Source organism: Eptatretus burgeri, chromosome 13 (genome assembly GCF_056783735.1).
Source record: "Eptatretus burgeri isolate ZD-2024b chromosome 13, Ebu_testis_v1, whole genome shotgun sequence".
NCBI lineage: Eukaryota > Metazoa > Chordata > Myxini > Myxiniformes > Myxinidae > Eptatretus > Eptatretus burgeri.
In genome coordinates, this window is record NC_140973.1 from 66,862,544 (window position 1) to 66,876,026 (window position 13,483).

The following is a 13,483-nucleotide window of genomic DNA, read 5'->3' on the forward strand; positions in this document are numbered from 1 at the left end:
CCCATGCCTCATGTATGGAATACATTCTGCATTGGAGGATTATCTACTCCTCAACACTCCAGGATTCCGTTTGTAGTTTTCCTCTCTGGAGTGTTGTCTTTGATGGTGAAGAGATGATTTGCATGTTTACAGCTTCTTTCTTTGGTGCATAGTCCTCTCTCTTTGCAAGGTGATGTTTTTCCTTGCTTGAGAATGTGCAATCATTATTTTTACAGCACGCTTTCCTGCGCTCAGAGTGGCCGCACAGACATAGGGTTTCCCCTAGAAGAGGTCTGTGACTCTTTGTTTGAGATATTTTTCTCATTTTTATCAACACAAGATATTCCGTCGTTCCCCCATGCCCCATCTTCATCACCTCTTCCCATTCAATTGAAGGCCCCTCCATTCCGGGACTTGCCGTGCTGCTTGCTCAAGACTCCGGACCATGCACAAGTCACACAGTATCGCACTCCACTCACTTTTCCCCCACCTTCATTGCCAGGGCTGACATCTACCGTCAGGGTCGGTACGCCAGAATTTCCCGGCGCCACAATCGACACAACACCACGGTCCACCTCACAGCACCACCCCGACTCGCACATCACAGAGCCATGCACATTTCATTTTCCCTGTCTCCACATACCAGTGAGCCCCTTAACCACGGCCACTCCAATCCCATCCTCCTTCATACCTTCCCTTCTGGCGTCTCGAGTTTCAAGCGGTTCATCGGAGCCAAGACTGTTTACAAAGCGCCATCTCGATCTATCGGACCCAGTGTTAGCGGCACTTCGCGGGCCTTCATTTTTCCACATCCATCCACAGCCCCTCCCATCCTTAACCGAAACATCCTTTCCCGCTCCACCATAGGCTCCTTCCCTCTTGGGTCAGCCCTGTAGTTCTCAAAAGATCCAGTTCCTACATGATCCACACAGCAGCATACCTCATTCACTCTTCTCCTTTCAATGTCCGCCTTCAGTGAAGAGGCCCCAAAATCATCTGAGGTTCTGGCAGATGTGCCGTTGGTTTGGCCTGCCTTACAGCGTCAATTCAAACGACAAAGCACCACGTTTGTATTTTTCTTGATGTTCACCATTCAGGCAGAGGCTTCAAAGCCACCCGGAGTCCCAGTGGATGTGCCGGTGTCTTGCTCCGCCTCACAGCACTGCTCATAGGCCGCAAGCCAAGGCCAATTCATAGGCCGCAAGCCAAGGCCAATTCCTAGGCCGCAATCAGATGTTCACTCTACGAACACTTTCGGACGCATGTTCCGCAGCTAACACCGTCACCCATACACTTCGTGAATCTTCCCTCTCAGATCCTCTCATCGGTCGCCAAGACCAAAGTCCTCAGATCACTTTTGGCAGTTAAATGTGGGGAAACTGGCGAGAGAACTGGTGAGGCATGCTGTTCGTGTATCACCACCATCGTGTGTGTGTGTGTGTGTGTGTGTGTGTGTGTGTGTGTGTGTGTGTGTGTGTGTGTGTGTGTGTGTGTGTGTCCGTGTCCGGTCTGTAACTGTTTGTTAACCATTTTAGCTTTTGTCATCAAATTTATAAGAAAGCTTAATTATGAGAACATGGAGAAGACAAACTCATAATTTGGTCAAAAGGTCAAAGGTCAGCATAACATAAAATCGTAAATTTTCATCCAATTGACCTGAAATTTTAATAATTTGCACATTTGGGTCATTTAATTGGTTCACCAATCAAAAGCTAGAAGCCAATTGTTTTGTTTTTAGATCAAGAGGTCACAGGTCAACGTTGCATAAAATCATCAATTTTCAACCGATTAACTTGAAATTTGAGCGGTTTGCATATTAGGGTCACTGAAGTCCATTGCTTTTTGAAGTCAAAACGCCAAGGTCACCTAAAATCATCAATTTCTTTTTTGTATTTTTTTTTAGCTCTTTTTGTTTCGGGTGTCGTGAAAAAATAAGAACATAATGTTCAGTATATGGAAGAAGAAGAAGTCCGAATAGAAAGCGGATGCAGATGGGCTTTGCATTTTCACATGCATTCTCAGAATATCTTGTATTAAAAATGCACAGCTTGATGCTCTGAGCTTATATGCCTTCGAGGAGAGCCTGGTGGCTGGTATAGCATGGCTCGTGCCGAAAAGAGAGCTACTATCACGCTGTCAAGTCTCAGATGACGTCACAAAAGGAGATCCCACGTGGGTTTGCATTGGAGGATAACTCCATGCATCACATTCACCTGTAACAGACAAGTCTGTATAATGTGATAAAGTCCATATTGTATATTTTCTCATTTCTTTTTCCATTTTCTCATTTCTTTCATCGCATGACTCCCCACGCACTCAGCAAGAGAACTTCCCTTTCCCTTTCCACCTGCACTCCCTTAAGATCCAGGAAGTTTCAACAAATGCAATCATTATATATATGTATATATATATATATATATATATATATATATATATATATATATATATATATATATATATATATATATATATATATATATATATATATATATATATATATCTATATCGAATCTGAAAATGAAATTGACATTGCAATGCAGTTGCCCACCACAACATTGGATAACTAGAACGGGCACTCAGTAGAGCGCATACCTTCGCCAACGCTACATTTTGCCCCCCCCCCAGAAACCGTTGATTGTGGGGGTATTTAATCCCATACCACATCTGCCATCTCATATGTGTTATGATGGCTTAAAAACATTAAATTTACTGCTGTTTGACACTGATTCACGTACATTGTGCAATTTCTGTATGAACTCCCTGACCTTTTTGGGTGTCGGTGTTAAGTCAATCTGATGACAACTGGTCACATTATAAGAAATCAAATATTACACATCACAGGATAGGGAATTGAATTCTAAACATTTTGAATCTACTTACATGCAAATTGTATAAGAATTGACCGCGTTATGATAATAAAGGTCGTTGACCCCCCTGACCTTTGACCCAAACCGCTAACAAAGGTAATGACGTCATTGTGTCATATCGTATATCACAAGATTGGGCATTGAATTCACAACATTTTGGCATTGGTTGCATGCAAATTGGATAAAAATCGACCGCACTATGGCAAAATGACGATTTTGACCTTTTCATGTCCTCGACCTTGACGTTTGTAGTCTTAATTTTGTAATTGGTATTAGAGTGTGGGGAACAGAACAGTCAACATTTTGGTGTTGGTTTCATGCAAATCGGATAAGAATTGACCGTGTTGTGACTAAAACCGCACATTTTGCAATGTCATGACCGCCCCCCCCCTGACCTTTGACTCCCAACCGCTAATAAAGGTTATTGTGTCATTGTGTCATGTCACATATCACGAGATGGGGCATTGAATTCTGAACATTTTGGCATTAGTTGCATGCAAATTGGATACAAATTGACCGCGCTATGGTAAAAAGACGATTTTGACCTTTTCATGACCTTGACCTTTGACCCGATCGCTCCCAAAATCTAATCAAATGGTCCTCGGATAATAACCAATCATCCCACCAAATTTGCTGCGATTCAGTTCATTACTTTTGGAGTTATGCGAATAACAAACAAACAAATAAAAATAAACCAATGTCACCCGCAGGGTGACCCGTATCTTGCCAAAAGGTGACCACGTGTGACTTCTTTAAGGTCACACTGAGGTGAACAGAGCTGTTCGAGAGATTCCGATGAGAATCGGTCTACAGAGCAACCATGAAAAATATGCGTTTGCCTCATAACGTCACCACCACAACCACCACAACATTGGATAACTTGGATAACATTGGATAATTCACCAAATGACGTCATAATGTCTCAAGCTTGACATATCGAGAAAGCACTCATCGAGGTGTTCAATTTGAGGTACTACACGATATGGTTCCTAAAACTTGAAAATTTGACCTTGGGGTCAAATATGTTTGACCTCAGGCGCTAACCATGAAGGTCAAGGCCAATCGCCACCAAAAATTAATCAGCTGAGCACCAGACCATGAAGTATATTCCCATGAAGTTTGAAGACGATCCGATCAAAATTGCTCAAAAAATAAAGGTTTCGTCGACTCCCCTGATTTGCGACAAAGTGACCTTGACCTTTGACCTTGACCTTCAAAATTTTGTGCGCTGAAAGGGACCTCTATGGGCCTCTGATATGCGAAGTTACAAAAATTTCCAATGATAACTGTGCTCTGCAGAATTTTTTATACGTGATTACAGACAAACAAACAAACAAACAAAAAAAAACATACAAGCTGACTAACATATCTTGCAAAAACTTCGTTTTGGCAAGATAACAAACAAACACACATATTCACAAATAAATAAATAAATAAATACACAGCGATCAAAACATAACCTTCGCAACAAAGTTTGCGAAGGTAATAATAACATATTAATTCGATGTATAGTCGATTGCCCACGGTGACAAAAAGCCATTGGTTTTGATTAACGACCCTCAGGCCTTCTGCCATTTGCAATGTTGCCCCTCCGTCATTAATCAGTGTCGGCTCAGTTGCTGCATGACAAGTTGATGGCTTATTCCGTTTGGAACAACAAAGATAAACACGTAGCATGTCCTGTCCACGAGCATTTTTACCGGCTTTGGATGATTCGCTTACCGTCTTGGTTGTCAATAACTTTGTGACACATAGAGACTCATTCACTCATGGCATTGATGGGATAAACAAGGAATAACAAGGAACTGTGATGCAGGAGAATGCCATTCGGCCCATCATGTCTGCGCTACACCAACCCCAGAATCCGTCTCTCATCCACATCCAAGCTACCTTGAAGTCCTGCCAATATCCCTGTACCCCATATATCTCCAATTGTTCTCGGTGCCTACGTATAGAACCCACTCTGTCATCATGAAGTGAAGTTGGAAGGTAGGAAATGATTATTTTTACCAAAGTTCTGAGCTAATTCGTTATTTTCCCAATTGAATGCAGATAAATAGCACATTCAACTTAACATCCTCTTCAAAAGGATGCCATGCTCTACCATACAGTGCCCCCTGCCGGCACCAGAGCACACAGCTTCTTGATGCTTTCCATTGATTTTTTTTCAATATCGTATGAAACATCTTTCCAGAATGTCAAACACGGAGCACGTGATTTTGCAAGTTTATCGGTAGGTGGCGATGTTTTCCGATGGAAGACGAAGATACACTCGACCCTGAAGCGTGCGTCTGCTAAAGACATCAGGACACTCTCGGAGTGATTAATGCTCTGCGGGTCTTTAGGAACTTCTGCCTTGATTAATCACTTGACTGTTGGAATTGCCCAAGTTCAAGTCGGTGATTTTTTGAAAATCCTAGGGGACATTTTTAGAGGCATGACAGCTCATCAGTAGCCTGCTTACCTTTGAGTTGTCTGGTCCTGGTCTGGGGTAGATTATGAATGGAAAGTGATCGGAACAAAACTCTCATGTAATGCGATAGGAGATGCTGCACTCATTGAGCACTTCGTCCAACATTAAACGTAATGTTTTGATGTTTTGATCATCTGTGAGATGTTTGTTTTGATTGCAATATGAGATGTTTTGATTTGATTGACATCAAAACAATATGAGATGTTTTGATTTGATTGACATCAAAACAATATGAGATGTTTTGATTGCAATAATTTATACCCCTTCTTCATCTGTAACAACTGAGGTAGCTCCACAAAGTTCTGTGTTAGGAATATTCACTGAGAGGTTAAAGATTCTGAGCTATTTTAATCATAGCTTTCTTTTTAGTAAAGTCCTTCAATGCTTTAGATTTTTAGATCCCTTTGAATTACTGAATATAGAACAGTCTCTCTCTCTGTCTCTCTGTCTCTGTGTGTGTGTATATATATACATATATATATATATATATATATATATATATATATATATATATATATATATATATATATATATATATATATATATATTCTCCAACAGTGTCTGTAATTAAATGGGACAGCCAACATTAAACCCATCTTCCCTCCTCATAAACCCTTCCCATTGCATAAGGTGGAATCTGTTTAACATCATGATACGATATGTGGATTCAAAACTCAAAATTATGAAGAGTGCCTGCTTCTTCGTAGTGTCACCGTTATTTTGGTGGCCTCTGTTTTATTTTTACCCTGTCTCATCTGGTCTGTCTCCCTCTGTTTTCTCAGCCCTCAGCCCTCCAACCCTCCTTTCACTACACCCAGTATCCAGTTGCGTCAAGTAACTTTACCTGAACTTCATCTTAACTTCCAAAAATCTCGGCTGATTGGACACCTAAACTCCTTTGTTCCTCTTTTCTCCCGTTTGTGGAACCGCCTTTCTATGGCTGGTCAATCCTCTTCTTCCATGCAGGGGTTGAATAAATTGGCACATGGCCATCTCATGTCAATTGTCATATCCCTATGTACAATTTTTTTTTTTTTTTAAATCCGAATTAACTCGACCGAACTCATCATTCTTACATACAGGTTGCAGTGCCCTCCTCTCCCCCCCTCTCTCCTCTCTCTCCCTCCTCTCCTCTCTCTCTGTCTCTCTCTCTCTCTCTCTCTCTCTCTGTCTCTCTCTCTCTCTCTCTCTCTCTCTCTCTCTCTCTCTCTCTCTCTCTCTCTCTCTCTCTCTCTCTCTCTCTCTCTCTCTCTCTCTCTCTCTCTCTCTCTCTCTCTCTCTCTCTCTCTCTCTCTCTCTCTCTCTCCCCTCTCTCCATGTTCATTTATTCCTTGACTTATTGTGTCCAAGTGTTGCCCCACTGTCACATTCTCCGTTCGTACTCTCCATCACCTTACCCTTCCGTGAGCCTCGATCTTGTAAAGAGAAACAAAAGTAATTGCAGTAATATTGAATTCTTTGTCAGGTTAATTTTGATTGTGACGTCAGGTGTAACACTTCTATTTGATCGATGAGATATCTTGGCATGGTTACAATTGCTTGAAGCAGTTACTTCCAAGTTGAATTGCCTCTTCTGAACCTTTTTCTCCCATTGAACGGGTGGCCATGTGGTGGAACTGTCAGTCAAAGTTTAATGGGTGTTTCACAAGCTGTCTGTATTTGGGAACATTTGAGGCCTGGCTAATCCCTTCCTTACTTGAATTATGTTAGAGATTAAACCATGTAGTACTATAAGAATGCTAATGATAATAATAATAGTAGTAATGATAATTAGAATTATAATGAACAATAATAATAATAAAGGAAGCAAACTCTGATGAAAAGTTTCCTTCAATATGCTTTTCGAACCAATTTAGAATAAATGGACATTCCATAATTGTGTGATGCCTATTAACTTTGAGATATTTTCCCCATCAGAAGTTTTGGATATAGTTTTAGGGACAGAAAACTTACAGAAATTAGGTTAGAGGTTATCTACTTATTACGTACACAAACTGGCAGATTTTTGAGTGTGTTAGATGTGGACATCTTCACATGCTTCTTTTATCATGACTCGCCTAATTAATACAAAATGCTCTGGTCTAAACCACCAAAAGGTAACGTGTACGAACGTGTCAAAAGTACAAATTGATAGTCTTCTGAAAACTGTGAATGGCTACTGAGTACGCTGACAAATCAATTTTATGATTGTCTTGAGTCTCGACCAAGTCATTATTGTGTTTGTAAAACCGGTTTATTTGAGCATCATATATAACATTGAGAAACATCAGACTAGTAAACGATGTAATACAGACCAAAAGGGAATATGATACCTCAAGGAATCAGTGGCCATAAATGTATATATCTGGATGTTTCATGGTGGTGTGTTTTATTTTGGGTCGAGCGAACATGTGTATGTTCATGTAAATAAAATGATACAACAACGAGGGTAGCTCATCTAGCCCAGAAAAGCTTGGTGGTGGCTGGTTTGGGGTCTCAGCGTCCTGAGTCCGAGCCACCTTGGCTGCTGAATTAACACCAGGAAGGGTTGATTCAGCCTGTCATCCTTCTGAGGTTGGTGAAATGAGCATCAGCATATTGGGAAAGCGAAACAGCATCAGTGGCACAGCCATGCTCGTGCCCCAACAAAATGATAGCTACCCGGAAAATGATAGCCAATCTGCCATACGCAAGAATAAGAAGATCTAGCCCAGAGTAGGTTTGAATCAAAATAGTCCTTAAGAGGACCACATCACTCCATCATCCCCTGGTGTAATCAGCAGGTCCAACCGTTTTAAAGAAATTAATGAGTAAAACTAAATTAGATGGAAAAATAACGTTTCGGATCTACCATCGGGTCGATTAATATCCACACTCTCGTGACAGACACACCAACGGATGACAGACAGAGGCGTAGGTGGTTTGTATGTCCCAATCGCAACTCGCTCAATGATTCATTCGGACCATATGACCAGTTAGTACCATGTGACTTCATGTACATGATGTTGTAAGTTCCCCACACGGAGGTGAAAAGTGTGATTCGAAGGTTTTGGAGTTTCTGAGATAATTATTAAGCACTTTTTCGAAAGTTGAACTTGTTAACAACCTTTGCAATAACCTCTACATGCTATGACTGTCACCAGAGGAAGGATGAAGATTTCGACAGATTCCGGACAAATATGCGACCATGTTATGGTGGTTTGCAGCATGCTTGAATGCCTAAGAATTATGTATACTGTATGTATATATGTCGTTAAGGGGGAGGTCCAGCAATTCACACATCTGGAGGGAAATGAACGGACATGAGATTAAATGAATAAACAATTTATGAGCACCTGATATTGAATGACTCAATACATACAGAGATGGATAGTTGAGTTTGAGGCTGAGACGGTTGTTGACATTGGATAGGTTTGAATGAGGTTTCGGTGTTAAATGCTCCAAATAATGTTTTGATGAAGAGTAAGGTAGTTATCATCAGTAATCCAGCACTCTGACCAAATTGATAACCATCGCCATTTCGTGGTGGTCTATGAGGCCCTCTGGGTGTGCAAATAACACACACACCTTCCTTGGTTTTCCCACCTTTTCCCTACTGTCAATGGAACCCAGCTCTGGCTGAAATTTTCATGATTGGACATTCATGGGTTTTCAATGGAAGGTTTTCAGAGTTGGAGATCTATTGCGTTGCCCCTGATGACGACGTTTGGAAACGTGGAGCTTCACCGCATACCGACTACCATTGATGTGATACATTATTAGCCGTGATCGTTTGGACTGTGCATTGAACTGTGTAATGGGATGATGATTCAGCCTGTGCCATTTGGAGAGTTACACCTGATCTTGAATAACATGTCTGTGAATTGAGCATGGTCATGCTCCTTCGATCATCTTGTGGGGGGATGACATTATAATAGTTCCTGATGCCACTGCAAAGTTCCTCTTTGACATCCTATTATTTATCACTTGATCTATTTTGGCAAAGGAAAGAGAACTCCAAGATGGAAAAATTTCCTGATAACAGGCGTCGAGATTGGCAGGAATTGCGAGCAGGCTGGACCTGCCCAAATCCGTGAGTTATTACAAAGACGGCCATCTGTCTCAAGGACTTTTATGGCTCGATTGTAACCGCATGATATACACCGGAATAGTGTGAGTTGGACATTGGAATGATCGACTGTGACTTGGTAAGATTAGGACACGGCGCGTGCCGCTGAAACCCCCGTTGGAGGACGAAGTGTGAACTCACGTGGCAATCGGTGGGGGTCTGAGATTTGGTGAGAAGTTGCAAATAATGAGACGGTGGTGAAAGAAGGGGAGGAGGGGGAGAAGGTGATTGGGGTCATATAACACGTAGTGTAAATAAATAAACAAATAACGTTTAACGTTGACTTCATGCTTCTGCCACCCCCACCCCCACCCCCACCCCGACCCCTGCACCCCCCCCCCAGCCCAATCCAGCTTCGGAGGCGAGGCCAGGGAAGTGGAACATATACTAAAGAAGGCTCTTTCACATCCCATGGGTAAGCAGCGTGGACAAGAGCGCGTTAAAAGTGTCCATCAAACGTTGTACGGAGTCACATCGTCGAATAGCGTTTCGTGATGCGCTAAACCGTCGTTGTTGCGCACGCGGATGCGTCCCTTACGCGCGTCACACTTTCCCACGACTTCCCAAACATTTTGATTCTCGGCTGCTCTCAAGGACGATGATGATGACGATGATGATGATGATGATGATGCAGTTTCACGGTGCGTTACTCGCACTGCAAGCGGCGTCGTGCGTCCCTCTGACCCCCTTCGCCTTGTCTCCCCAGCCAGCAGCCGCTCGGGTAAGCAAATTGACACTTTTCTGCGTCGAACTCCACAAAGTTTACTTTTTGTTTGAACTTGCGGCGTTGCCGCTTGATGGTCCTTTTGAGCTCACTTTCGGTGTCCCTGTGAGTGCTTTGTGTACATCCTGGTTTTTTTTTTCTCTTGCCATTTAGAACCCCCTCGTTCATATTCACACAAACGTTTTACAAAATTCGAGCATTTCCATCAGGGGTAGTAATGCGCTTATGGAGGGTTATGAGCGCTCGATTTCCGCTGCGGTTCAGTCCGAGCCACAAAACCGCGTCTGCTCCGTATGACCAACCACACACTTAAAGTAATGTGACCAGGCCGGGCACACGGAGACTGTCTGTCGCCGGTTCCCGAAAAAATAAGAGGTTATCCCGGGTGTACCTCGGGGGAGAACAGCGTCTGCGGGGTTCCAAACAGCCTGTTACCTGCATCATGCGAATTACCTGTGCGTTCCGAGGCGCCGCGCCAGCAGTGTGTTAATTAACGTGTGCGCTGCCGAAACGGCTCCAGACCTCAATTTGCACCGCGTGGTGACCCGCGCATTCCCCGGTAGGGCGATCTCCCCCATCGCCATCCGATCCTGCATGTTGACTCGAAGCCTCCTTTTTGTCTTGTCCGGCCGGATCGCTCCATCACGCAATTCAATTCGATAAGCAAACAACCATGTGTGAGTTCATGTCTCCCCGTCGTAGGGACCTATAAATTTGGCCCAAATCCTGGAACCTGTAAGTTTTTTTTGTTTTTAACCCAAAACGTAAATGCTCACGTTCGCTCAGACGTTTTGACCCCGTAAGAGTCCCTTTCCCTCCGCCTCTCCCCTCTAGATTAAGATTAAATTGCGATTCCGAATAGAATATTCAAGAAATTTATTCATATTGTTAACGCGCAGTCGAGCGTATACACTGAACACCTGTACACGCGTGTTCCAAACGGAGGTGAGTGTTTGTGCACCTGATCACTTAGAAGCATTGTGCTAAATATATAAGGCCTTTTGGAAGCGTTGCGCAGGAGTTTAACTTTATCAATACATTAAGCAGCTCGCTTCTGCTTTAATTCCTGGCTTGCATCCCACTCACTGACACGAGGGGTTCCCAACGTGAATACATTTGATGCATCTGTTCGCCATCGTCACAAGGGGTCTGGAAGTTTTCTTGTTCTCATGAGCGATCATACGGAATGGCAGGGTGAAAATGGATGGCATTGTACCAAATATAATTCATTTGACTCTAAACCGCTTGCCTTATAGTCTGCTGAGAATACGGTTGCTCTCACAAGTTCTCGATTTGGGGGTAACCCTCTCTCTCCCCCTCCACCCCGCCTGCCGACATCATCATCATTGTTGTTGTTCGTTAAAATCACACATACCAAGGAAGGCTTGCCAAATAGCTTGCAGATATTTTTGAGTAGGTAGAGTAACTTAATTTTTAAGCATTTTAAAGAATAGTGATGAAGTTATTTCAGATAATTCTGGTCCTCAGTTGGCAGGAAAGTTTGTAAACGAGGAGAGAACCGGTGGATGAATACTTATAAACATGGAATGAAACGGTAATCTGGAGGCACCGGAGCATTTCACGTGTTTAGTGCAATGAAGTTATGAGAATGTGACAAGTTTTCTGGATAACGTAAACTTTTGTTTCACTCCTTATTTGCCAGCTGCGCCACCACTGATATCATGGCTTGCACTTCATGCCACGATGATTGTACCATTTTATTGAGTGTGTCGGCAAGTGATTGACATGAATTAAATTCTGTTTGGTGTTGAGATATGAAATCTGTGCGGACAAAGCGTGAGATTGACCACGTGATTTCGATTTGCTGGTTGCATCACGAGGGAGGCATGGCCGGGCCATTGATGCAGTGTCCTCACCTTCGGCAATAACACCACCCCATTAAACATGCTCAAATGAGCTAAGATCCTCGTCCTTTTAATGATGACGTCATAAAAACGAATATGACGTCATTGTGATGTATCAGGTTTGTGATAAATTATCTGTGCTAATGCCCGGCTTGATTCCCGCAAACAAAATTCAAACGGCTTGCCTAGTTTCAGAGATAATGGTATCGGCGATTTCCATTAGCGGCGATATTATGACGTCAACTTTTTTTCTAGGAAGAATTTCCAAAATCGGAGATGGTTACTGCCTGCGCGTGGGCTTTCTGCATATACATGGCAAGTTTTACGAAGATCCGATGAAAACTCTGGGCTGTGAAACAAAAATGTCAAAAAATAGGAATGACGTCATAAAAATTGATATGACGTCATAGTGATGTATCATATGTGCGGTAATTCATCTCTGCTAATGCCCTGTTCTCGAATGTCCTGCTCAACAATTGTCTCGAAGAGTTTAACTTCAGGAACAATCAACAAGGAAGCGTGACATCATTTTGCGAGAACCAGATGGTACGTTTTGAAACATCTTCATGGTCTCCGCCTCTTGCCTGCCAGGGTCATGCCAAGCTCACCATTGTGTTCATCATCGTGTCCAACATCGTTCACCATTGTGGTCCTTGTGACGTCACTTAGGTCCTTGCACTTCTGACACATTGTTTATCGAATGACATCGTCTTTATTGTACACATACCTTCTGATGTAGAACCTCACGACTCATTGAAATTGATGGAGTTGTTACGTCGTAGCGAATTCTGTAATTTTCTGGCCATGACTATGCCATAGATTTTCAAGGCCATAGGTCAAGGCCATAGATTAATAAATGATTTTTTTTTTAAAGAAGTAATTTAATGTTAACCTCTATCAGCCTTTTTAACCTGAGTGGTATGTTTTAAATTTCCTTTCTTATCTTTGCGAATTCAGCAATTATGAGACGATTTTTTTTACTCAAATTCGTGACTTCTGTTGGTACAGATTTGTGGTCACCATTCAATGGAGTGGTTGTTGATTTAACATTTTATGACCACACAGTGACATTCACACAAAACAGTTGCACGTGAAGTTTGGAAGGTTCGGGAATCATTTCAGAAGCATACTCCGATGTATGATCTGATTCGGGTATTGGAATTAGTAAACGGTGATGCAACTTGTGAATGATGTGTAAGCCATTCAATGTCATTGTGCATCAACTAAGTGAAAACGTTTGTTTTTAACGTTTTTGCACTGTCCGTTTTCATCAACGTATCGGAATATGATTTACCTTGATGTTATCCATCCTTCCTTCCTACAATCCGACAATTCAAACTATCTGAACAAATGAAATCAAATTCTTCATTCATCTGAGATGATCGTTTCGGATGACATTGCATGAAATGTAGGTAATCAAGGTGTGATGTTGCAGGCACTACCCATCCAATTTATACCTTTTTTGTATCTACATTATATCCTTATACA

At 42.3% G+C, this 13,483-nt stretch overlaps 1 protein-coding gene across 5 annotated transcripts in view; it reads left to right on the forward strand.

Annotated features, from left to right (window-relative positions):
• Positions 1-9,763: 9,763 nt before the first annotated feature.
• The window catches only part of LOC147014698 (SPARC-related modular calcium-binding protein 1-like), a 156,268-nt gene continuing 152,548 nt past the window's right edge, over positions 9,764-13,483 (forward strand). For 2 of the 5 annotated variants that reach the window (XM_085852835.1, XM_085852836.1), the window contains exon 1: positions 9,782-10,127. In XM_085852835.1, the coding sequence (XP_085708961.1) occupies positions 10,005-10,127 (123 nt within the window). In that variant the 5' untranslated portion in view covers positions 9,782-10,004. Of the gene's footprint in view, positions 10,128-13,483 lie in introns of all 5 variants that reach the window. The other 3 variants (XM_085852838.1, XM_085852837.1, XM_085852839.1) reach the window with 2 other exon arrangements.